This window comes from Gekko japonicus, unplaced genomic scaffold (assembly GCF_001447785.1).
Source record: "Gekko japonicus isolate JY-2015 unplaced genomic scaffold, Gekko_japonicus_V1.1 scaffold1607, whole genome shotgun sequence".
NCBI lineage: Eukaryota > Metazoa > Chordata > Lepidosauria > Squamata > Gekkonidae > Gekko > Gekko japonicus.
In genome coordinates, this window is record NW_015161445.1 from 361,898 (window position 1) to 387,350 (window position 25,453).

A 25,453-nucleotide genomic window follows, 5' to 3' on the forward strand; every position below is an offset into this window, starting at 1 on the left:
GTCTCTGTCAGTCAGATCTAGTTAGAGCGACCTATGCCTTACTTACATCTAGACTGGACTACTGCATTACACTCTACTTGGGGCTACCCTTGAAGAGTGTTCGGAGGGTGCAGCTAGTGTAGAATGCTGTGGCTAGAATACTGGCTGGGGCCAATCATTAGGAGTATGTGACCCCAATACTGCAGCAATTACACTGGCTACCGCTTCGCTCCCAAGCCCATATCAAGGTGTTGGCTATGTCCTTTGAAGCCCTGCATGGCAGCTGAAGACAGTTTTATTTAGTACTGCATTTGACTCATTTAGTTTTTATTTATTGGCAGCCCCAGTTGAGATTTTAAACTGCCACCTATTACGTGTTCTGTAAGTATTGCTATATTGATATTGTAAGCTGCCTTGAGAACCACAAGGTCGAAAGACAGCTCATAAATGTTATAAATAAATAAATATAAATAAACATAGCCTCACGTGGTCCAAAACAAATGGGGAGTGGTGATAGCTCCCCCCATATGCTTTCAAATGGCGCCGTATGCAATCTTTGACACTGCTCTGATATGGGATAGTACTCCAGAGACTTGTATTTTACAAGCAATGGCAGCCATATGGATCACCAATAGTAAAGGTAAAGGTTCCCTTGCTCGAAAGCCAGTCGAATCCGACTCTAGGGTTGCGGTGCTCATCTCTGTTTCAAAGCCGAAGAGCCAGCGCTGTCCGAAGACGTTTCCGTGGTCATGTGGCCGGCATGACTAAACACCAAGGCACACGGAACGCTGTTACCTTCCCACCAAAGTGGTACCTATTTATCTACTTGCAATTTCTTGCTTTCGCAGATAATTAATAAACTCTATTTATCTGTGGTCAGCATCTGGTTTCAACTCAGCTTTAACCTATGCTGGTCAGTTACCACCAGTTCGGACTTCGGACCCCCATCAACATAAATTTATAGTTCGGATTTTTGGCTCCAATGTGCATTACTTTGCACTTGCCCACGTTGAACTTCATTTGCCACATTGATGCTGACTTGTCCAGCCTAGACAGATCCCTCTGGAGTGCCTCACAGTCCTCCTTGGTTTTCACCGCCTTGAGCAGCGGACTCTAATCTGGAGAACTGGGTTTGATTCCCCACTCTTCCACATGCAGCCAGCTGTGTGGCCTTGGGTCAGTCACAAGTTCTCTCAGAGCTGTTCTCTCAAGAGCAGTTCTCGAAAGAGCTCTCTCAGCCCCACCTACCTCACAGGGTGTCTGTTGTGGGAAGAGGAGGGGAAAGAGATTGTAAGCCATTTTGAGACTACAAGTGAAGGGCAGGGTATAAATCATCCTCCTCCTCCTCCTCTTTCTCCTCCTCCATCTCTTTGCCTTTTTTAAACCCTGAAATTGTGCCCCGGGGCATTTAGGTTGAGTGTGATGAACAAGCACCTAATCAGGAGTTGTGCCCATGGCCACTATCTCATTTAAATGGAGGCTCCATTCAGTGCATGTTGATGGGAGAAGTGAGAATTTAGATCAATTTTTGTGATTGTGACTTTGGTATTACAGAATGGTAGTCTTCCAGATGAATTAATACACAGCACAAAGGTATATAATGGCATAAGGAAGGGTAGTTGAAATTTTCTATTGTCAGTAGGCCTTTTTAGTTGTTATATTTGGGGATGTCCCAGCACATGGACCATGAGTGTGCACTGTTCAAAATATTTGCATTATATGTGGATGCCTTTTCCCCACAATAAGGCATCACATCATGGTGCCTCATTCAGGCCAAATGATGATCACTTGTATTGGGAAGATTGAAGCTGGTATAAGCTCCCAATACTCATGGTTCAACACTAGTGTTGCCAACTGGGAGGATTCGGTGGGTGGGAGTTACTAAGAGCAAACTGAGGCCTAGGCCTTTGTCATCTGCAGAGCAGCAACATCACTTCTAACGTGAACTGGAACGTTGTCAGCAATGTGGGGACGCTCTGGTATTCGGGCAAAAACTCTATGGTAGAAGCTATTTTTACCATAGAGTTTCCCTCAAATACCATAGTGTTCCCACATCGTCAGCGACATGATGACATCTGTTGTGTGCTGGAAGTGATGTCACCAGCGACAGAGGACTAGGCCTCAGTTTGTTGTTGGTAAGTCTCCCAGCTAGCTAGCTGATCAGTGCCAGGGGGAGGGCCCCCAGAGTGGGAGATCCCCTACCCTCAGCCGGGGGGGGGGTCTGAGAACCCTATTGGATGCCCTCAAATATAATGACTGGAAAGGGCTACAGAAAGGAGGGAAAGTGTATCTTAAAAGATATTAAAAGGGGAACTGTTACAGAACATAGCTATGACCCTGATGACTTCATGTTCCACATCTTCCTGTGAGGTATTTTCAGTTCATTTTGTGAGGGCTGGTGGTTTAGTACCAGCCGGGATTGGAACAAATCTTCAAGGAAAGATTCACGTTTTTTGTTTGAGAGCAGACAGTCTAATATTCATGGAAGGCATTATGGCAGAAGGCTGTGAAAATAACACATTATTCATAGTAGAGATTGTAGCGGCAAACAATTGAGTTTGTGGGTAGGTCACCCAGGGCTTCTAGTTGGAGATTCATTCACAGCAGACGCTAATATGTTACAGGAGCAAGTGGCTGTTCATATTAGTCACTAGCACAGAGGGATTGTATGGCTCTGCAAGAAATAAATAGCGATTATTATGATTTGTGAGTGTGTGTTTCATTAGCCAGGGTCGCATAGTTTCATTCTGAAAAACAAACTCAAAGTCAACAACATTCAACTTGGAAATTTCAGATAGGCTTAAATATGGCCTTGTGATTTAAATGTTTGCTGCCTGTTGCAATATAAGCCCCCAACTGCATTTGCTTTCAGTATCTATTAACTTTTTTTTTTTGCCTTGTGCCTGAGACCCTTAAATCTTGTCATGTTTTCCATAAGCAAGCCATAAAAAAGGAATGAGGGAGATATCTTTTTGTTAAATGTGTCATTGAACAAAACGAAATTCAAATGGTAAAAATGACATCACTCAGGTAAAAAGCGCAAATCCACTTTATATTCACACCTTAATCATTCGACTATTTGGACTGCATTGGATGCCCAGAGTGTGATTTTGTTTTGTGTTTTCTTTATAGTAATTTGTGAGGACTTGATATGGAGGGAAACAGCCATGAATACAACCTCTTTCCGTGGAATGGTTTTGAAAAGAAACATTTTAAACCTTTAATAGAAGTTATTTGGAGCATGCAATAAACAGTTCTTTTTTTAATGGAGGATTTGGCTTTGCCTGACTTCAGTAGGAGCTCTTTTATAATGACATTTTCTCTTTTGTCACACTAATGGAAAATTATTGCAGGTTACATGAAAATCAATGCAAGGTGGCACAAATACATTAACACTTTTGTTGTTGTTGGGCTCATCTTACTCGCTTGGTTCTTGTAATGCCCAAGGTGTAAGAAGAGGCATGAACAGCGAGCACTATCTTCTAGGCATTGTTCAGGATGCTAACCTATAAAGACCCATGTTGCTGTGTCCTACTATTGAACCCAAGTCTTCCTTTAGTTACCATCTGAAGAGTTACTACTAGGGATGGGCACCAACCAAAACATTCTGGTTCAGGGCTGTCCTGAACTGAATCGTGAACCAAGCTGAGCAAAACATGCCCAAGCCGGTCAGTTCAGATTCCCCTTTCCCGTAGCCACAGCTTGCTGTAGCCGGGAGAAAGGAGTGAATTGCCTGGGAAGGGTTAAATGGCTGGCAGCTTTCAAGTGGGAGGGAGCAAAAGTGGAGGGGGAGTGAAAGGGATTGCTGAAATGCCTGCAAGCCATTTCACCCTAACAGCGGATGGGCACACCTGCCCTGCTATTAGGTTTAAATGGCTGCAGGTCATTTCAGCAACCCCTTTCGCTCCCCCCCCCACTTCCAAGGGGGGGGAGTGAAAGGGATCGGTGAAATGGCTTGCAGCCATTTAAACCTAACAGCAAACTGGTGTGCCCATCTGCTGTTAGGTTTAAATGGCCCGAACAGCCAAACCGAACCAAGCAAAAACTTGGTAAAGGTTCGGGGAAGACTTCTTCCCTAAACATTGGTTCAGGGGCTCCAAACTGTGCCAAGTTTGTGTCGAATTTTTGGCTCATCACCCAGTTTGTGCCCATCCCTAGTAACTACAGATCAAGATTCACAAGCTGAGATGTAACTCTGGTTGAGAATCCCATGTTGTGATCTCTTACAAGGCAAGAGTCAACAGGTGGTCAACATTTAGACCTCACACTAATCTTAAACCTACAGATTAACCATGATACAATGTCTGAATGCATCCATTTGTGGGAAACAGTGCTAGGGATGAAAGGGTTAACCTCCCTAATATCACAGTCTAATCCAAATCAGAGCTCCTTTATTTTGGAGATTCCATTAATGATTTCTCAGATAACGTTCAGCTTTGGCCCGTTTAGTAAAACGCCAAAGAAAAGTTCATCTTATCAAGGGCGGTCTGGCCTGGGAAAGCTTCTCCATAGTACACCAGTCTTTATGGTGCTCCAGATCTTTTAGCTGGTTCTGCAAGGTGAGGGATCTGTAAAAGGGATCTCTGCAGCATGCTTTAGATGGGAATAAGAGCCAAGCAAGGGCCTCCATTTAGGTTGTGCAGAGTGAGAGAGTGCTTAACCCTTCCTTGTCAGGTTTTCAGCAACAAACCAACCTCCAGCTCTGTTGTTATCCCTGGAAGGGGAAAAGACTAAATTAACTTTCAGGGTTAATAACAGCTTGTGGATTAATTGGACAAAATCACATCAGAGGGAAAGGGTTGAACTCTCTCTCTCTCCACACAGTGGCCATGATTTGTATTAACTTTGACGAAGTGTTGAGCTCTGTGTTCAATAAGGCTATCCTTGCCTCGGCCAGGGCCTGGGCCTGGGCCTTTTCAGCCCTGGCCCCTGCCTGGTGGAACATGCTCCTGGTTGAAATCAGGGCCCTGCGGGATTTATTACAGTTCCGCAGGGCCTGTAAAACGGAGCTGTTCCGCCAGGCTTTTAGCTGAGGCAATGGATGCCCAGATGACACCGGCCTTCCCTGCTCAAATCGATCAATCTGCCACACTTGCCTTAGGGGCACTGTCTATACCAACTTGACACCAGTATCAGCTGACCCTGGATACTCAGATAGAAACGTGTCCTCCCTGACATGGTTGCCGTATGCACTCTAGTTAGGAATCATTAAGCTGCCACCAGGTATTAAATTACTTAAAATAATACCTGATGGCAGCATAATAATTCCTAACTGGAGTTAGACGAAAATAATTCCTAACTATTTAGATGAAAATAACCCATCAAATAGTGTGGTGAGGTATTGGGAGAACTCCTTTGTTTAATGGGGTGTCTCGCGTTCTGATTCACATGGAAAAATCAGAACACCATAATCAAGCATTGCCCTGAGCTGGATGGCCCAGGCTGGCCTGATCTTGTCAGATCTCAGAAGCTAAACAGGATCAGCCCTGGACCATATGTCGATGGGAGACCACCAAGGAATACCAGGGTTTGCGAGGCGGAGGCAGGCAATGGCAAGCCACCTCTGATCATCTCTTGCTTTGAAAGCCCCATGAGGGTCGCCATAAGTCAGCTGCGGCCTGACAGCAAAATAAATAAATAAACAACATCAGGGCTATTTTTGGGCAGGAACGCACAGGAACGGAGTTCCGACTGGCTCCCGAGTTGGCCACACCCAGGAGGAACTCATTAACATAATAGGCCACACCCAACAGCAGAAACTCATTAGGACTGGCTACATTAAGGGTGTGTGGCCTAACATGCAAAGGAGTTCCTGCCATAAAAAAGCCCTGGGTTTTGACAACAAACAAGGTAAACAGAATAAGAAGCAAAAGGTGAGTGTGTCTGGATGACCACACTTCCGCGAACATGGGGTGTGTGGCCTAATATGCTAATGAGCTGTGCTGTCAAGGGTGTGTCCTAATAAGCAAATGAATTTCTGCTGTTGGGTGTGGCCTATCATGCTAATGAGTTCCTGCTGGGCTTTTTCTACAAAAAAAGCCCTGAACAAAACCAAGCATTGTTTTCTCTCTGTTTGCTCCACATCAATTGGTAGTGCATCAGTCCTGTCATAGTTGTTTTGTGGTAAAATGGTGCATATGGTTTGCACAAACTTGTTGATCTCCACAGGAGACGATAACTTTGCATACGAGGTCATCAGGTTTTCATTAACGATTGTAGTAACAATCCGATCCCCTCCCCCTAAGCTGATCGGTTTACAGTTGCACACTTTTTTTTTTACTCTAGTTAGATGCTATTTTATGTGTAAGCTGCCTTGGATGGGGTATAAATCCTTCTTCTAACTACGACTCCTACGAAATATATTTATGCTCATCCTACAAGGAGCAGACGAAAGAAAAAACTTTAAGGAGGTGACTGGAATCTAAGTAGTTTTGTCTTAGTCCAATTGTTCCTTGGGGAATGTGGCATTTCATTGGGGATGTATAGCCCCGCTATCTGCCCCCAAGTGCTTTCTCAGTCATTTTCCAAGAAGGGGCAATTTGCAGGAAAGGAAATTTCCAGGAAGGGACAAGTTACAGCGGCCAACCAGATTCTTCCAGAAGGGCTACAGACAGGCAAAGAGTCTAAAGATTGCCACTCCAGCACGGATATTACTTGCTCTGAATATGGAGGTTCCGTTGCTGTTGTGGCTGATAGTCATTCACAGGCCCATCTACCATGAATTTATCAACCCCCCTTTTTAAAAACCATCTTAAACTAGTGGTAGGTGGAAAGCATCATAAAGTAGCAGCTGTCTTATGGCAAGCCTGTAGGGTTTTCAAGGCAAGGGACATAACAGAGGTGGTTTGCCATTGCCTGCCTCTGTGCAGTGACCCTGGGGTTGCTTGGTGGTCTCCCAACCACCAAGGCTGACCTTGCTTAGCTTCTGAGATCTAATGAAAATGGACTAGCCTGTGCCATCCAGGTCTGGGCATCTAAACTAATGCCCATCACTGTAAAAGAAAGTATGAGTCCATAAAGCAATACTTTAGGTGTAGGGGTTGAACTAGATGACCTGCAAGGTCCCTTCCGACTCTAACATTCTATGATTCTTTCCCATTGAAACAAAAAGGTGGGGAAAGCTCATTCATATAGAACAGAGGTCTACAACCCCCCAGCCCAGATGTGGCTTGGTGTAAAACCAAATGTGAATTGGGGCAGAGTTGGTTTGCAAAATGGGAACGGTTGCCAGGAATCGAGTGCAAACCATGTACAGATTTGTGCTACTGCATTAAAGCAATTGTGCATGGTGTTCCTGTGTGTACTTACGATTTATTGTGAGACGTCATGCGTGCCACTTCCCATGAAAGGACTCATGACAACCGGGCCTTGAGCAGCGGAAGATATATGAATTCTTAATCAGGGTACCAATTATTAGTAGTGTAATTTCAGTTATGCAAATAGGTGCCCTTATACTTGCGCTCTGTTGATCCCTTGCTCTGAAATTTGGCTGTTTATAAAAGGTTGCTGACCCTTGATATAGAAAAGATCCATGTACATAGTGGACGGAGCATACACGAGGCTCTAAATTGAGGGTGATAAAGTATAAAACAGCAAGTAGCATTCTATTTAACCCTGATCCTACCCATAGCAAATACTGCAACTGAGTTGCAGGACGTTCTACACAAATTTGAGGCTTGTTTACTTTAAAATAGGGGGTCGTAGGCTTGGTTGAGTCTACTGATGTTGCTCTGGAGAGATTCCAGATTTGAGGGAACCAGGCAAGATTCAAGATTTTAAGAGCTGGGTTTGGGATTCAAGGTTAAGAGTCCAGGAGTGGCCGGTCTGATTCAGCGTAAGCTGGCTTCTGGCTCATTCATTATTTCAGAAACCCGCTTTTTGCAGGGATCCAAAATTGCATTTGAGAGTCATTGTTGCCGTCAAGCTTCCTTGCTCAATCATAAATATTTTGCCAAACTTGTGGACTTCAGGCTGCATCTGAATTCCAGAGGATTGAATCATTAGAGGCAGAATTTGCAGCTCTCTGGACAGCTCTCCCTCCAGTCGCTAAGGGCTGCCTAGAAGGCAAAAGAGAAAAATTGGCTGACCTTGAGCCTCTCACGCTCTCTTAGCTGAACCTACTTCACAGGGCTGTTGTAGTGAGGATAGTATAAAGGAGGGGGGGGGACAATGTCAAGCCAGGGAGAAATGTGAAGTACACACTTCTAATCAAGTATCAGATCAGATAGTTGGAGAATGTGCAGGGAGTCGTGTAGTGGCCAAGTTTGCAGATGACACCAAATTGTTCAGGATGGTGAAAACCAAGGCTGGCTGCGAAGAGCTCCAAAAGGACCTCCACCAACTGGGTGAGTGGGCAGCAATGTGGCAAATGAAGTTCAGTGTTGGTAAGTGTAAGGCGATGCACATTGGGACAAAAAAGGCCAACTTCAAGGACAGGCTACTGGGGTCTGAACTTGCTGAGAGTGAGAGGGGAAAAGATCTTGGGATTGTAATGGATAGCTCAATGAAAGTGTCAACCCAGGGCAAACTCTGTGTTAGGGATTGTTAGGAAAGGGGTTGAGAATAAAACAGCCCCTGTATAGATCTATGGTTCGGCCTCATCTGGAATACTGAGTACAGTTCTGGTCACCGTATCTCAAAAAGGACATGGCAGAGCTGGGAGAGGCACAGAGGAGGGCAACCAAGATGATGAAGGAGTTGGAGCACCTTCCCTACGAGGAAAGGCTGAAGAGTTCTGGGACTTTTCAGATTAGAAAAGAGATGACTAAGGGAAAAGGTAAAGGTTCTCTTGCTCGAAAGCCAGTTGAATCCGACTCTAGGGTTGCGGTGCTCATCTCTGTCCCAAAGCCGAAGAGCCAGCGCTGTCCGAAGACGTTTCCGTGGTCATGTGGCCGGCATGACTAAACACCAAGGCACACGGAACGCTTGGAATTTTGCACCTACTAGAACTCAAAGGCATCTAATGAAGCTGATGGGCAGTAGGTTCAGGGTGGACAAAAGGAAAAGAGTGATTAAAATGTGGAACTCGCTGCCAGAGGGTGTAGTGATGGCCACAGGAATAAACAGCTTTAAAAGGGGATTAGACAGATGCATGGAGGATAAATCTATCAATGGCTACTAGCCATGGTGACTGAGGGGAGCTTCCACATTCAGAGGCACTAAACCTCTGAATCCCAGAGCCAGGAGGCAACATCGGGGGAAGGCCCTGGCCTCTATGCCCTGTTGTTGGCCCTCCAGAGGAACTGGTTGACCCCTGTGTGAAACAGGATGCTGAACTAGATGGACTACTGGTCTGATCCAGCAGGGCTTTTCTTATGTTCTTATGTTTTTCTTATGTGTGTGTAATGGGGTTTGTATGTGGGTAGTAATTCATGATGATGCTGTAGGCACCAGATATAGGCTTGCTTCCTGCTGTATGAATAAATTTATCTGCTTAATATATTCATACCTCCCACTTTCAAGCCATGCTTGGCTTGCAACAAATAAAATACAGAAGCACAATATATTAGCAGTTTGTGCTGTGTGAATGGCATTTTCTTCTGGCTTCTGGCAGTTAACCTGAGTTCTTGACTCTGGGAAGGGGCTGAAGGTAGATTTGAGGGCTGGCAAATGGTAAAGATGCCAGCTCTAAGATGCAGCCCTTCTGTTAATCTTCCAGTGTTAATAAGAGGGATTCCTATTGAACTTATCAGTACAACCTTTAAACAAAATGCCTCCCCCCCCAAGTGGTACAGTCCTGCTTTGGGAAGAGGAGGAAACTGCGGGAAGAACAGAGCTCCAGTCCCAAGACTTCCTGTTACCCGTCTGCTCCATTGTTGAGATATCTTGTACTGAGCTATGATTTGTTAGCAGTAATAATAAATAGCAATAGAGGTTGGACTAGATGGCCCCTTCCAACTCTGTGATTCTATTCTATTCAGTATGCTAAATTACTACAAGAGATCTTATATCAGCACTGTGCATCATATCCAGGGAATCATATCCCATTAATTAAGAAACACAAACGAAAAAACAACCTAACACAGAGACTATATTACTTTAGTCTTGGGCCATGTATCCTGGCTCCCAATCTACTTCTGGGCACAATTCAGGATGCTGGTATTGACCTTTAAAGCCCTGCATGGTTTGTAACCAACATACCTAACCACTTGCATTAGATAATAAGTGCTGGTGTCCAAATGATCCTCAGGAGCCTAGGTTTTAGGCTGACCTCTCCTAAATATTCAGAGCCAAACAGGGGCATTTATCTTTTCACCATTTAGCATTCTCTGAGTAAACTCCCACCGACCCCCCCCCCTTACCAACCCTGATCCCACACCTCATTAATGTCTGCATCGGTGCTTGCTCCAGGTATGTGGTAAGCAGCTGAGCTGGGGAAGTCACATTAATGCAGAAGTGGGAAGGTGTCATTCTTAAAAATTGAAATTTAGGTTTTTTATTAAGAGGAGGAAACGGCGCATGGCAAAGCAAGAGATCAGCATGATACCAGAATATATCTTGCTCTGTGATTTCCTTGAGCACATAGGCTCATGCTTTGCCAGTGATTAATTTTTAAAGTTCTGTAAACAGTCAGCATTTGCATATGCAAGGTCTACAACGTGGCATGCCATCAGGGAAATAGCTTATAGCCATACTCTGAGACCATTGTCAGTTCCAAGATGCATACCTATCTTTTTCACTCAAGGAATGTGGCAGGGCAAAAGCTGGAGGCGATGTCTGTGGTGGAGACAAAAACTGTGTTGTGACAGATGGAACGGTGGTGGGCTGAACATGTTTACTAACCAATGCTTTCATTACTAAATTGGGCAGTACCAGAATTCCATCTTCCTTCATTTGAGGCCACCCAAACAAGAAAGTCATTCCCTGGTACCAAATAGTACGGAAAATTCACTCTGTATGTGCCCAGGAAAATGCTCTTGACCTCCTTGTAGTTTTGGCATTGATGGCAGGAGTTTTTGTTGGGTCAGGGGTGTTTAGACACTCACCACCCCCAAATAACTTTCTGTAGTGGAGAGTTTTAAGGCTTAACATTGCCTTGGTATTATGTCGTCTTCGTCCTTTGGTCTCATCAAATGCATTTTTCCCATGTCCTAAGAGGATCTGGGGGAAAGGAAGGAGGGAGGGAGGGAGGGAGGGAGGAAGGAAGGAAGGAAGGAAGGAAGGAAGGAAGGAAGGAAGGAAGGAAGGAAGGAAGGAAGGAAGGAACATCACACAGATATATTCTAGCATTTGGCTAAAAACTCTATGATGACCACAGAGTTTTTGGCCAAATGCTAGCGCGTCCCCGCACGATGTGCACGGCGCGATGATGTCACTTCTGGGAGAATCCCAGGAATAAGTGTGGAGCCCCCCCACTGGTAGAAGGTAAGCACCTGGCAACCCTAATGGGAAATGCCTGGCTGTTGGATTGGTAGGGTTGCCAGCTGGAGATTTTAGGGGTGGAGCCTGGGGAGGGGGGAGTTTGGGGAGGGGAGGGGAGGGACCTCAGCGGGGTATAATGCCATAGAGTCCACCCTCCAAAGCAGCCATTTTCTCCAAGGGAACTGATCTCTGTTGTCAATTGCAATAGCGGGAGATTGCTACCCCCCCCCCAAGAGGTTGACAACCCTGTGGATTGGGGAAGGGAATAATGCATCGCGGCACTAATTTATGTACACAATTCCAAACCAGCTAGGAAATGCATAAGCATTTGAAGAGCCCTAGCTGGATTCAGGTATAGGCTAGGAGTTTCAGTGAGGTTGATTTCATGGTAGCATTTGCTTCTCCCCCGCCCCCCACAAACATACCAAAAAAATCAGTCAAACAAAGTGAAGTTCCTTTCACATGCATTTCATTGAAAGTGGTTTAACTACAAGGGTAAACTGCCTTATTAAAACCAGCAGAATTTGGGCTACATTGTTCCTTTTTTAAAGGCTTCTGCTAGATACCCTCTTCAGCCTCCCTTTCCAGCCATTCTACAAATGTCACGTCCTGGAGGGGGGGGGAGGAGAAGAAAACACACACCCAAATTAGTTCTGCGGCTAAGATTTTTCACAAGATGTTACTTCAAATTGCTCAATAAAACCTTGATGGATCGCCTCTGCTTTGTTCTCTCCTTCTGGGTAAACTCCTGAAGAGCACAGGGATCATTTTCCCTGAGCAAACCACAGGGGCGAGGTGACCTGGGAGGCAGAATCATGGTATTCTGTCAAGAAATAACAAATTGTCATCATTTCCCACCTGATTGCAGGGTGAGGCATTCTCAGAAGGAGGCTTGTCGGCTTGTGATGAAACGCCTGGTGCAGCTTGGTACCCTTCAGTTCCAGCCTCCTTCCAAGCTTTCGGTGGGGAGGTTGGCGTGCAGGGGTGTGTGTGTCAATCTCAGTTAAGAATTATGCACAAAATAGTTTTGGAGCATGTGGGTTTATGACCGACATACCTTAGAGACCAGCTGACCAATTGCCTCCTGTTTCTGCCAGTGAGAAGGCACATAGTACATATATATCACTGTGTGCCACAGGAAGTGGTGGCGGCTACAAGCATGGACGGCTTCAGAAGGGAATTAGATAAGCATATGGAGCAGAGGTCCATCAGTGGCTATTAGCCACAAGGTATAGATAGGGACTCTGGGGCAAGTGATGCTCTGTCTTCTTGGTGTTTGGGGGGGGGGGTCAACAGTGGGAGGGCTTCTGATGTCCTGGCCCCACTGGTGGACCTCCTGATGGCACTGGTATTTCTGGCCACTGTGTGACACAGAGTGTTGGACTGGATGGGCCTTTGGCCTGATCCAACATTGGCCTGATCCAACATCTTATGTTCTCAGGGTTTTTCTTTTTGTATTTTGTGTGTGCGTGCGCGTGCCTGGAAGTCATGGTTGACTTCTGGCGACCCCTAGTGGGGTTTGGAAATTTCAGAGAGGTGATTTGTGATTGCCTGCCTCTTCATCATGACCCTGGTATTCCTTGGGGGGGGGTCTCCCTTCCAAGTACTTGCCAGGGTTGGCCCTACTTAGTTTCTGAGATCTGACAAGATCGAGCTTGCCTGGGCTATCCAGGTCAGGAAGAGGTTCTCTCTCCTTTTTTTTGAAACTTGGGACCTATTTCCAAATGTGATTAAAGTATAGTAATTCCATTCCGTTTCCCCCCATTCCTAACATATCAGCGATCTCATATCATTTAACACTGAACAATTCAAAATGCTAGTTTTTACCTTTATGAACCGAAATAGCTTGGGACAAGGGTACGGGAAGTACTCCCATGCTATCCACCCCGCCAGCTAAGTAGGGTTGCCAGCTCTGGGTTGGGAAGTACCCAGAAATGTTGGAGGTGGAGCCTGTGGAGGGCGGGGAATAATGCCACAGAGTCCGCCTTTCCTAAGTGGCCATTTACTCCAGGTGAATGGATCTCTGTCGCCTGGACATCAATTGCAATCCCAGGGGATCTCCAGCTTCCCCCTAGAGGTTGGTAGCCCTACAGCTAAAGTCTGTCTCCTAAGCCCTGCTCTCTCTCTGTGTGTGTGTGTCTTTGCCTTCTGAGGTAAGGCAAGTGGCTTTTCTTCCCTCCCTCCTGTCTATTTGCTTTCTTTGTTTCTCTGGGTGAAGCGCTGCTCCACGCTCACTCCTCCCTTTTGCCCGGATGGTACGTGTCAATTTCACACAAGCTGCTGCGCGGCCGCATTTTGCCCCACAGCTTCGTGCGATTTCCCCCGCGTCTACTCAATCCTCAAAAAACAGGATTGGGTAGATGCGGGGAAAATCGCACGAAGCTGCGGGGCAAAATGTGGTCGCGCAGCAGCTTGTGTGAAACTGACACGTACCATCGGGCAAAGAGAAGAGTGAGCGCGGAGCGGCGCTTGTGGGAAATCACCCTCTCTCTCTCTCTTTCTTTCCACCTCTTTCATTCTTTCTTTCCACCTTTTTCGTTTTCTCTCTCTCTTAGACAAATAAATATCATTATCAGTATCTGTTTTTACCCCTTTTGTTTTTGTTTTTGGCAGTCTCATTTAATGTTAAGAAAAAGCAAACTTGCATATTTTAAAATAAAAATGTGCGTATGATATGTGTTCATGTTTTGTGGCTCTCAAACATCTGACATTTATTCTGTATGGCTCTTGCGCTGAGCAAGTTTGGCCACCCCTGTGATAGAGATTGTTTCCCCTGGAGGAAATGGCATTCTCATAGAGTCTCCTGTCAGTCTTCACCTCTATTATGAATTCTGATAACACATTGTCTGGTGGAGCTGGTGCATGGGCAACTCAAACCATTCCAGCTTTGCTGATGCACTCTAGATTTAGTATGCCTCTGCATGGCTCACAGAAATGGGCGGGGTGCAAGAGATGTTTTTAGGCATACACTTCCAGTTGCAACAAGGGCTGGATCTGACATAAATGGGACTTTGTGGGGCCAGGCCGCGCGTGTCATAAAATGTAATGCCAGGTAGCACAGATATAAACTTTATAAAAGATACAAACACAACTAAAGATATTATTTTTTTAACTTAAAATACAAATATGCTTACAATTTTTGAAATATTTTTTTTATTTAACAGTCTTGGATAACTGACACCTCCCAAACCTCCCCCCGCCCCAAGATGCCTGCCTAAAATGGAAAGTGGGGGGATAGTGGTATTTGGCAATCCAATGGGGCATTGTAAGCGTCTCCCCTCCCCCCCAGGTCTACTCAGAGTGTCAGTGGCTCTCCAGTGTAATGTGCCCCTTTGGCTGTGGGTTCCTAGGTTACAGTACTCACTCAGGCACCCATTCTCAGGTCCCTTCAGCAGAGACAAGCTGGCTCAAAACATCAACCCTGTATTTGCAAGGAGACGACTCCATCAAGCGACAGCTTCAGCTGGCACACAAACACTGGAAAGTGAAACTGCTCGAGGTCCACTCAATTGAAATACATCGCAGCACAAAGTTGCAAAGAAAACACAGAGTAGATTTTCCACTAAGGTCTCTGGGCCCAGATAGACTACTCTGGGACTGGAATGGCAGCTGCCAGAGTGAAATGACAGTCCCTGGGAGGAGCAGAAACATTCTGGGATTGGAATAAGAGCTCCCTGAGTGGAATTACCATTGAAGTCATACTGTGACATCGATATACATAATGTGAGAGGCTTTCCAAGAGCCAGTTTGGTGTAGTGATTAAGAGCAGTGGACTCTGATCTGGAGAACCGGGTTTGATTCTCCACTCCCCCACATGAAGCCAGCCCTAAAAACAAAATCTAGCTCGCCACCTAGTGGTGCATGACACTAAGAAAGCTAGAACTTCTGAGTGCCAGACTATCTTAGGATCTCCTGGATATACTACACACACTGCCATACGATAATTATTATTATAAGAGGCTTTCCGGTTTAAACTTGGTAGCACATGACATATAATAAAGTTTCATCTGAATTGATATCAATGTTCATTTTCACCAGTGATTACTTTTGATGCTTGCAGGTCGAAAGTTTAAGAAGTTTCATCTGATTTGAATCTGAATTGATATCGATGTTCGTTTTCACCAGTGATTGTTTTTTGGGGATTGCAGGTTAAAAGTTTAAGAAGCTTTGTCTGATTTGAATCTGAATTGATATCGATGTTCGTTTTCACCAGTGATGGTTTTTGGTGCTTGCAGGTCGAAAGTTTAAGAAGTTTCATCTGATTTGAATCTGAATTGATATTGATGTTCGTTTTCACCAGTGATTGTTTTTTGGGGATTGCAGGTTAAAAGTTTAAGAAGCTTTGTCTGATTTGAATCTGAATTGATATCGATGTTCGTTTTCACCAGTGATTGTTCTCGGGGATTGCAGGTCGAAAGTTTAAGAAGTTTAACAAGGTCAAAGTTCTGAGAACGTTAGACGTCATCGCACTCCAGCAGCCCGCAGCCCATCCGACGGACAGCCAAGCCCTCGCTCAGAGGCTCTCCTTTTCTCCAAGCCAAGAGATCCAGTATATTCCTCCGCTGGTCAGCATCTTGCAGGGCATCGAGCCAGAGGTGGTCTATGCTGGTTACGACAACACGCAGCCAGAAACGCCGAGCGCTCTGCTGACTGGCCTCAACCAACTATGTGAGAGGCAGCTTCTTTGTGTAGTCAAGTGGTCCAAGTCATTACCAGGTAATAGGATTGGTTGTTACCAAGTCTGTAAATATGCCTTTGGTCCTTCATCCAGTGACAAATCTTCAGTGCTCAGAAGCAGGGATCAAAAGCTTTGGTATTTCTCGTAGGCCACCAGGTATCCCATTTGGAATAAACCTTTTGATAAGCTGCTTTCGAAAGGGGGCTAGAGTCCAAAGCCACACCAGTTGTGGCCGGAGGTTGTGCTACTGCAGGGAGAAAAATCACTGACTCCACTGCTTGGTTGGCTGAGGCCATTGCCTGGACGACTGGCTGCAAAGTACTCAGCTGGTAAAGACTGAGGAGCACTGGACAGGCTACAGGGGGCTGGGATAAAAGGGTCAGAAGCTCAGTGGGAGAAGAAGAGATGGGGCTGTAGAACTTGTAAGGAGCTATTTAAGCCCCATCCAGGCAAGGCCAAAGAAGACTCACTGGCCATCAGGCCTACTCAGAAAGATGAGGTTGCGCAGCCCAATGGGCAGGGTAAGGAAGAGAACGAAAACTGGGCGGAAGGGTGAACCACTTCCCTCCTTGGCCTAAGGTGAAGCCAGCAGGGACAAATAGCGAATGGTGTCAGCTAACAACCACCCCAATCGGGCACACAAATGCACAATTCAGCAGCACTAAATCCACAACTTGAAAATGCTCAAGCACCAAAGACCCTTGTAAAAGGGCAATTTTCAGGAATCAGTGGAATGCCAATAGGGATGGAACCAGGTGGGCTTTCCTTGTAGCACTCTTCTTCGGAGTGTTGTTTCTGTCTCTTGTGGCCCTCTAGCATGCTTCAATGCATGGGGGCATATGGAAAAAGAAGTTCAGTGATAAAACAGAACTGGTGTAACCTGAGACCATTGGGTTGGATCCGGACTAAACTGGAACTTCCCGCCAATTTCTCCTTCCTGCTTCAGACCTCCCTTGTGACATTCCTGGGGGTCTCCCATCTCCCACGAGCAGCATTTCGGGGAGGTCAGTGGACTGCAGTGGAGGGAGAGGAGCAGGAAAGTTCTGTTCTGCTGCTGGAAAATTTAGTGTGGATCCAACTCATAAATTTGTCCTTACCAACAGAATCCTTCTGGACCATTAGTAATAGTAAGACCTGTAGCATTCTCAACTCCTTTTAAATTATAATTTCGTTTGATTTTCCTCATTAGTGTTAGGAATGAGACTGATATTTTGCTTTATGGATTTATATTTGCTGCCACACACTACATGGACTGTGCACACACACACACATAGGCTCAAAGGAAAGCTGTACAAATCACCTGTTGTGAGATACACATAGATGGTGAATGCATCAAGCCTTACATGTTAATGAGGTTTCAAATACACAGCTACTAGCCTGAGGGAGAGAAGCACACATCGCCATTATGGTCAGCAGAAACAACAACTTAAGGAAAAACAGCCCCCATTGATGAACTGTTGAATGACACGTATTCCACATCTCTGCTTTACATCTGAATGAGCATTTCCTGCCAGATGCCTCTTTGATTACCTGGGAAAGGCCAAGCTTCATCTACACATCAAGGAAGTTCCTAGACGCCAAACTTTCATACTTGACTAGATGCCATCCCTTGAGTTATATCTAGAGTTACAATATAGGCCCAACCCTTTAGGTAGCCACCCCTCACACAGCCAATGAGATAAGTTTTGGGACGGACTTACAGGTAGGTGGGTCCAAAGGCTGGCATAGTTGCCACCCACCCAAAGATCCACCTATATAAGGTAAGGACCAGTGGTCTGGTCCTTGCTAGCCGCCTTCCCCCCAACACCCCCTGTCTGCTTTTAAACTCCTCTTAAGACCAGCTTCCTGTACTGAAACCCTTGCTTCTACTTGATCTCTTGATCTGCAGTCAAGAGACCCACACTAGCTGGCTGGTTCTAGCAGTGTGTTAAATCTCCCTAGTCTATTTTTCTAACCCTCCATTCTTCAGGACAGATAAATATTGCTCCCAATCACCTTACCTGTGAATGCTAAAGTGATTCTTTGTAATTCTATATTTCTAAGGAACTTGCTTGAATGTGTGTATGTATCAGCATCGTGTGTATGTGATTTATATATTCTTAAGTAAAAGACAGATTACTTTGGAACCAACAGCCTCGACTCTTTCACTGGCAAACCCTTGGGGTGGACTGGACCTTGTTATAGCTGGCAGTACCCAGAGTAAAATTTGCCAACTGCTGTAGATAAAGCAGTTTGGCTAACAGGTGGGAGAAAGGAGAAATGACAATGGGTTTTCTGTTTATTTATTTGATTTATATCCCGTCGTCCTGAGTCACCAAATGAGAGCCAGCATGGTAAAATGGTTATAGTGTTGGATTAGGACATCAGAGACCTGGGTTCAATTCCCCACTATGCCACCAAGTTTCCTGGTTAACCATAAGGTCATTCTCAGCCTACCCCTACCTCACACAGTTATTGTGCGGACAGCTTGGTGGGGGAACCTTTTTGAGCTTCTTAAAATAAAGTTTATAGGCAGCTGGATTAACACAGTTTATTGGTTATAAAAGGCATATCACACAAACTGGGACTACACAGTTTCTGATTCCTAAGGCAGATGTAACTCACTTACAGGAGGTGATCTCTCAGTGAACCTTTTCAAAATAGAAGTGTTGCAAATTCTAATTTTACATAGTCTTTTCTTTTGCATTGTCTACTTTTCAGGATTCCGGAATCTGCATATTGATGACCAGATAACCCTAATCCAGTATTCCTGGATGAGCCTAATGGTGTTTGCCATGGGGTGGAGGTCTTATAAGCACGTCAGCGGTCAAATGCTTTACTTTGCACCCGACCTAATACTAAATGAGTAAGTAGAGCTTTCCATCCTTTCCTTCCCTTTTTGCAATGCTCTGGTTTTACTACAGTCCTCGAAATTTTCCAGTGTGTGTGTTTAAGGACATTCGTGGACTTTGCCATAGCACAGGACCATCCCAACTATCTGGAAGATAGTGATAGTTTTTTTAAAAAAAATTATGGCCCCCCGTAGGGGATTTTTTATTTTCATTTTCTAAAAACTACAACGAAATTAGGGAGGGAGACTACACACTATAGGAGAAAGAAAAGAAAACCCACTAAAAACCCAAGGGTTGGAGGTCACATACAGCTTATAAAAAGTTTGCTTAACAATGTTAAAAAGCTTTCTTTAACATTGAGAGTGATCAATCATCCTCAAAGCTTGTGAAAACTTCCCAACAAATCTGACTATTTGAAGAGTAATCCAGGAGAATCGCTATTTAACTTAGACACAAATTTCAGAGAACAATGACATCTCATTTAACCATTATTTTCCCCTCCACCATTAAAAGCAAATTAACAGTAAGTCTCCCTCGGTAGATATAACACAGTCTAATTTTCGCCTCCATGGCTGTTTTCCTCTTTCTTCTTCCCTGTGGGACCTTCTTGCTGTCTCAGGAACCGGCCATCTCAAAACAAAATCCCTTCTCCTTTTCCCAGGACTGTTCCACTTAAATTCTTGCCTTCAATCATAGGGGTTGTTCCAATTTGCTTTTCACTGCCCAACTTGAAGAGAGTCTCGCCCCTTTATTGCCCTGCAGACTTAATCAGGATATAACCATGGAGGATACTCCTTCGCTGTAAGATAGTGATAGTTTTAAAACATAGCGTTGCCATGGAATGGGTCCTGGTTTCTGTCTTGTTGGGAAACAGACCTGTGGCTGTTTATTTGGGTGTAAGGTCCCTCAAACAGAAACAAGCAACAGGTGCATGGTAGAAATGAGGCCAAACTGGATTGTTATAGGCGATGCATTATCAGGTCTGTACATTAAATAAAAGGGAGCCACGGTGGCTCAGAGGTTAAGATGCTGAGCCGCAGACCAGAAGGTCTGTAGCTCGGCAGTTTGAGACCCAAGTGCCTCGTGACAGAGTGAGCTCCCGTCTCTAGTTCCAGCTCCTGCCAACCTAGCAGTTCGAAAGCAAGAAATTGCAAGGAGATAAATAGGTACCAGTTCAGTGGGAAGGTAACAGTGTTCTGTGTGCCTCGGCGTTTAGTCATGCCGGCCACATGACCACAGAAAAGTTTCCAGACAGCACTGGCTCTTCGGCTTGGAAACGGAGATGAGCACCGCCCCCTAGAGTCAGATTCGACTGGCTTTTGAGCAAGGGAAACCTTTATACTAAATAAACAGATTGCTTAAATAAAGCAGGGGTCCCCAACATTTTTGTGCCTGTGGACACCTTTGGAATTCTAACAAGGGTGGTGGGTGCAAACACAAAATGGTTGTCACAGGGGGCAGAGCCAACCACAGAATGGCTGTTGCAGGAGGTAAAGCCACACATACAGAGGAAGCCTAGGTGCAGGGGAGAAAAGGGGTAATTTAAAAATACACTGGAGAAGAGGAGCAAGGGGGAAAAGCACAGGGCACATCTACCAGTGAAACAATATTTTAAATTGCATAGTGAATTGGCTCTTCAGTGGCCAGTCAGATCGTCTGTTGGGCAAGTGCCCCACCTGGCCCCACCCACTTTATAAAAACACTTGGGCGCCAAGGAAAGCGTTGGCGGGCATCGTAATACCCATGGGCACTATGTTGGGGACCCTTGAAATAAAGCATTAGTTGTCTAATCAGCAGATACCAGTTTAAATAACCAGAGTGAGAATTAAGGCAAGGGGGGGGGGTAGAACACCAAAACAGAAAAACGTCAACAGATACCCAGAATTAAATGTCTAGTATATCCTACCACTCTGTTCATCAGGGCTCCGTCACTGGTGCTGTTTAACTCCAGGTCTATTAATAACAAAATTACAACCCGTCGGGATTTTATACAAGAACAACATGCTGACCTGGCGTGTGTGACCGAGACCTGGGTGCGGGAGGGAGAGACAATAGCTCTCGCCCAGCTTGCCCCACCTGGGTTTTCGGTCCTCCACCAGTCACGGACTCAGGGGCGGGGGGGAGGAGTGGCTATCTTAATTTGGGAGGCTTACTCCTTCAGGGTGCTCCCGTCGGTGGAGATCGTGGGCGTTGAATGTGTCGGCTTGATGCTGGAGGCTGAGGAGAGTTTGGCAATCTGGCTGGTGCACCGACCACCTAACGCACCGGCCAGTAGCCTGCCATCCCTGCTGGATGCCGTATCAGGCTGGGTGCTGGAGCACCCTAGGCTGATTGTCTTGGGTGACTTCAGCGTCCATGCCGAGGACGCGGCCTCCAGCCGGGCTACGGACCTGGTATCGACCATGGCGTCACTGGGACTCTCTCAACTTGTTTCGGCTCCCATGCATTGGGCCGGTCACATGCTCGACTTGATCTTTGCGGCAGAGGTGAAGATGGACCGGATCACTACAGAGGTAGTGCCATGGTCGGACCACCGGGCCCTGAAGGCCTGTCTGAAGGTTCTACCCTGACCCTGTTTAGGCGGCGAGCAGATTTATGCTCGCCCGTAGCGCCAAATGGACCCTTTGTGGCTCCAGATGGCCCTGCGGGATCCAAGGCCCCCTGGCGGCTCGTTGGATGAGCTGGTGGAGGACTGGCATGTCCGGCTCTCCTCGGCCATTGACGAGATTGCTCCCAGGCGCCCTCTCCACACTCGTGCTAGGCAAGCGCCTTGGTATACCCAAGAGCTGCGTGAGCTGAAGCAAGAACTGAGATGGCTAGAGAGACAGTGGCGCCAAGCTCGTGATGAAGCATGTAGAGCATCTTATAGGACATTTATGAAAGCCTATAAGATGGCAGTCAAAGCCGCAAACAGAGATTTCTATGCAGCCAAGATTGCATCTGCTAGCTCACACCCAGCCCAATTATTTAGTACAATTCGGTCTCTGAAAGTTCTGCCACAGGGCAGACAAAACGCTAGGGAATTGGATATAGGCTGTGAGGCATTCGCGAGCTATTTTGCAGATAAAGTCTCGGTGCTCCGCCGCGATCTCCCCGCCACAGTTGAAACAGTGCGCGAACTTGAGGTCCCTTGCATGTCTTTGTTGCCGGGTTTAGAGCGTTTTGGTCAGCTCAGTCTGGAGGAAGTGGACAGAGTGCTCGTATCAATGCGTCCAACCACATGCGACCTTGATCCATGCCCCTCTTGGCTCATTAAAGCAGGCTGCGAGGGGTTTCGAGGTGCCCTGCGGGAGATTATCAACATGTCCCTCTCAGAGGGACAGTTCCCTAGGGCACTCAAGGAAGCGATGGTCTCCCCTCTCTTGAAAAAGCCATCTTTAGACCCGACCGAATTGGCTATCGGCCGGTGTCTAATTTGCCCTATTTGGGCAAACTCGGGCGGCTGTGTTACAGCTACAGAGCTTTCTGGAGGATGCTTCCGTCCTTGATCCCTACCAGTCCAGATTTTGCTCAGGTCATGGGACGGAGACGGTGTTGGTCGCCCTGACTGATGATCTCGGTAGGCATCTGGATCGGGGCGGTATGGCAGCACTGGTGTTGTTAGATCTGTTGGCCGTGTTAGACACGATCCACTGCCTCGCCGACACGGGGATTCAGGGGCTTGCCCTTCAATGGTTTGCCTGTTTTCTCCAAGGTCAGGGACAAAGGGTGGCGATAGGGGACCAGCAGTCCCAGAGACATCCCCTGGAGTGTGGGGTGCCTCAGGGGGCTGTGCTGTCCACGATGTTGTTTAACATCTACATGCGCCCCCTTGCCCAGATTGCCCGGAGTTGTGGGCTTGGGTGCCATCAATATGCAGATGACACCCAGCTCTATCTGATGCTGGGCGGCCGGTCGGACTCTGCCCTGGATGACCTGCATCGGGTGTTACAGGCTGTGGCTGGGTGGCTCAGACTGAGCCGGTTGAAACTAAACATGGCAAAGATGGAGGTCCTGGGCCTGAGTCAGATCGGCTCAGGGTTGGGGCTCCCTCTCCCAACCTTTGATGGGGTGCCTTTGGTACCAGCGTCGGAGGTTAGGAGTTTGGGTGTGCGCCTGGACTCCTCTTTAACGATGGAGGCCCAGGTGGCAGCCACTGCCAGGGCAGCCTTTTATCATCTTCGGCTGGCTCGGCAGTTGGTCCCCTACCTTAGCCGTGAGAACCTGGCCACGGTGATCCATGCGACGGTTACCTCAAGGCTAGACTACTGTAATGCTCTCTACATGGGGCTGCCTCTGTTGCAAATCTGGAAGCTGCAGCTAGTGCAGAATGCTGCAGCCAGGTTGTTGATGGGTCTCTCGAGGAGGGACCACATTCAGCCTGTGCTGAAAGCGCTGCACTGGCTGCCAATAGCATACTGGATTCGCTTCAAAGTGCTGGTTCTTACCTTTAAAGCCCTTTATGGCCAGGGACCAGCCTACCTGAGGGACCGCCTTTCTCCATATGTTCCCCTAAGGGCACTACGTTTGGGGGGGTCGTCATCTCCTGGAAATTCCAGGCCCCAAGGATATTAAATTTGCGGTGACCAGAGCCAGGGCATTTTCAGTGGTGGCTCCTACCTGGTGGAAGGAGCTCCCGGAGGACATCTGGGCCCTACGGGATCTTTCTCAGTTCCGCAGGGCCTGCAAGACGGAGCTCTTCCGCCAGGCTTTCGAGTAGGAGCCGCCGACACTATTACTCCATCATTGCCATCTATGCACCGTCACACCATCACCACGACTATCTGGCCCCTTTGGGGGTGCGAGGTGCCCCTGGCAGGAAAAGGATGATAGATTTCGGGAAAGTTACCATTGGGTTTAAGATCTACCCCATCTTGTGACAAATGGAGCACTGTGATTTTGTTACTGTATTTTACTGTTTTATATTATGTGCTTTTATTGTTTTAATCTTGGCACTTTGTGCCCTTGTTAACCGCCCTGAGCCTTCGGGGTAGGGCGGGATACAAATCTAAAGATAAATAAATAAATAAAATAGTGGGGTTTTTTTCCTTCGCCGAATTTGCATGTTTACTTACACAAACCTCTGCAAAAAATAGAAGATACCCCTGATGAAAAATTTTGAGAATGATCTGGAATTATTCTGAACCACAGCTTTTAGCACTGGGCAGTGAACAGCACTGGCAGCCCTTAAATACTGAGGTTTTGGTCACCTGCAGATTTATTTAATCAGACATTAATGTGTTAATCCACTAAATTAGTCCATCCACTAAAAATTCCTTAATCAGGGTACAGTCCTCAGTACTGTTTTACAAAGTTGCATCATGATCCCTTGGGGTTGGTTACTGCTAGTTTCTCAGCAGTGGCCTTGCAGGGGGTGTGGGGTGTGTATGTGTGGCGGGTAACATCCGGTGCCTGCTCAAGCTGTGCTCAGAGATCAGGGCAAGGGAACAGAGGGATTTGCTACAGCCAAGCTTTGATCTTGGAACAGAAAGCACCTGGCTGATCCAGCCATGCTACCGTAGGGAGAGAGACCTCCAATATGTACAAGGGTCTGAGTGACTCCTTTGCTTATCAGAAGATCTTCAGGACTGTACTCTGATGCTTGCTTAGAACAGAACGGGCTGTTTGCAGTATTAATACATTGCTGGTATATAACAGCTTAGAGAGGTTGATACATTCACGTCTGCCTGGGGGAAGGGCCCGGCTCAGTGGTAGAGCATCTGCTTTGTATTCCGAAGGTCTCAGGTTCAATCCCTGGCATCCCTAGTTAAAAGAAATAGGCAGTGGGTGATGTGGTAGAGCTCGGGCTGAGACCATTTGCTAGTCAGAGTAAAGAGTACTGATTGACCTTGATGGACCAATGGTTTGATTCCGTTGTATTCCGAAGGTCTCAGGTTCAATCCCTGGCATCCCTAGTTAAAAGAAATAGGCAGTGGGTGATGTGGTAGAGCTCGGGCTGAGACCATTTGCTAGTCAGAGTAAAGAGTACTGATTGACCTTGATGGACCAATGGTTTGATTCCGTCTAAGGCAGCTTCAGGGGTTCTCGCGCACATCATCTCATGGTAATCCTTACAATGGGCCTATAAAGTAGGCCGGTATTATCCCATATTGCAGATGCGAGATTGAAAGAGTCGTACTTAGGATCACTGTGTATGGGTAAAAGCGAGAGTTCACCTGGGGATGTTTAGGTTCAAAGCGGTGCAGATACTCTCCGCCGGTGCAGAGTTCATTGCCGCAAGAAGATGCTGCGATGCCCATTTGTTCAAGCAACGTTAAAGGAAGCTTAGGTGGGGCCATCAGTGATTATAAAAGCATGCAGAATAAATGGAGCTTGAAAGCAAAAGCAGCTTGAATAGCCCTGACTAGCCCGATCTCGTCAGGTCCTGGGAACTAAGCAGGGTTGGCCGCAGTTAGTACTTGGTTGGGGGACTGCCAAGGAAGATGGATTGCTGTGCAGAGGAAGGCAGTGGCAAACCATCTCTGCTCATCTCTTGCCTTAAAAACCCCATGGTCATTGGGTAGCCACGAGTTGGTTGTGATATAAAAAAATTATGATGATGATGAAAGGGAAGGAAAAAAGGAAGGAAGGAAGGAAGGAAGGAAGGAAGGAAGGAAGGAAGGAA

The 25,453-nt window shown here is 46.5% G+C and overlaps 1 protein-coding gene across 1 annotated transcript in view; it reads left to right on the forward strand.

Annotated features, from left to right (window-relative positions):
- Positions 1-25,453, forward strand: part of LOC107125615 (progesterone receptor-like) — a 93,795-nt gene that overhangs the window by 58,534 nt on the left and 9,808 nt on the right. Inside the window, exons 5-6 of the mRNA XM_015429047.1 lie at positions 15,751-16,056; positions 18,719-18,863. Coding sequence (XP_015284533.1) covers positions 15,751-16,056; positions 18,719-18,863 — 451 coding nt within the window. The remainder of the gene's footprint in view (positions 1-15,750; positions 16,057-18,718; positions 18,864-25,453) is intronic.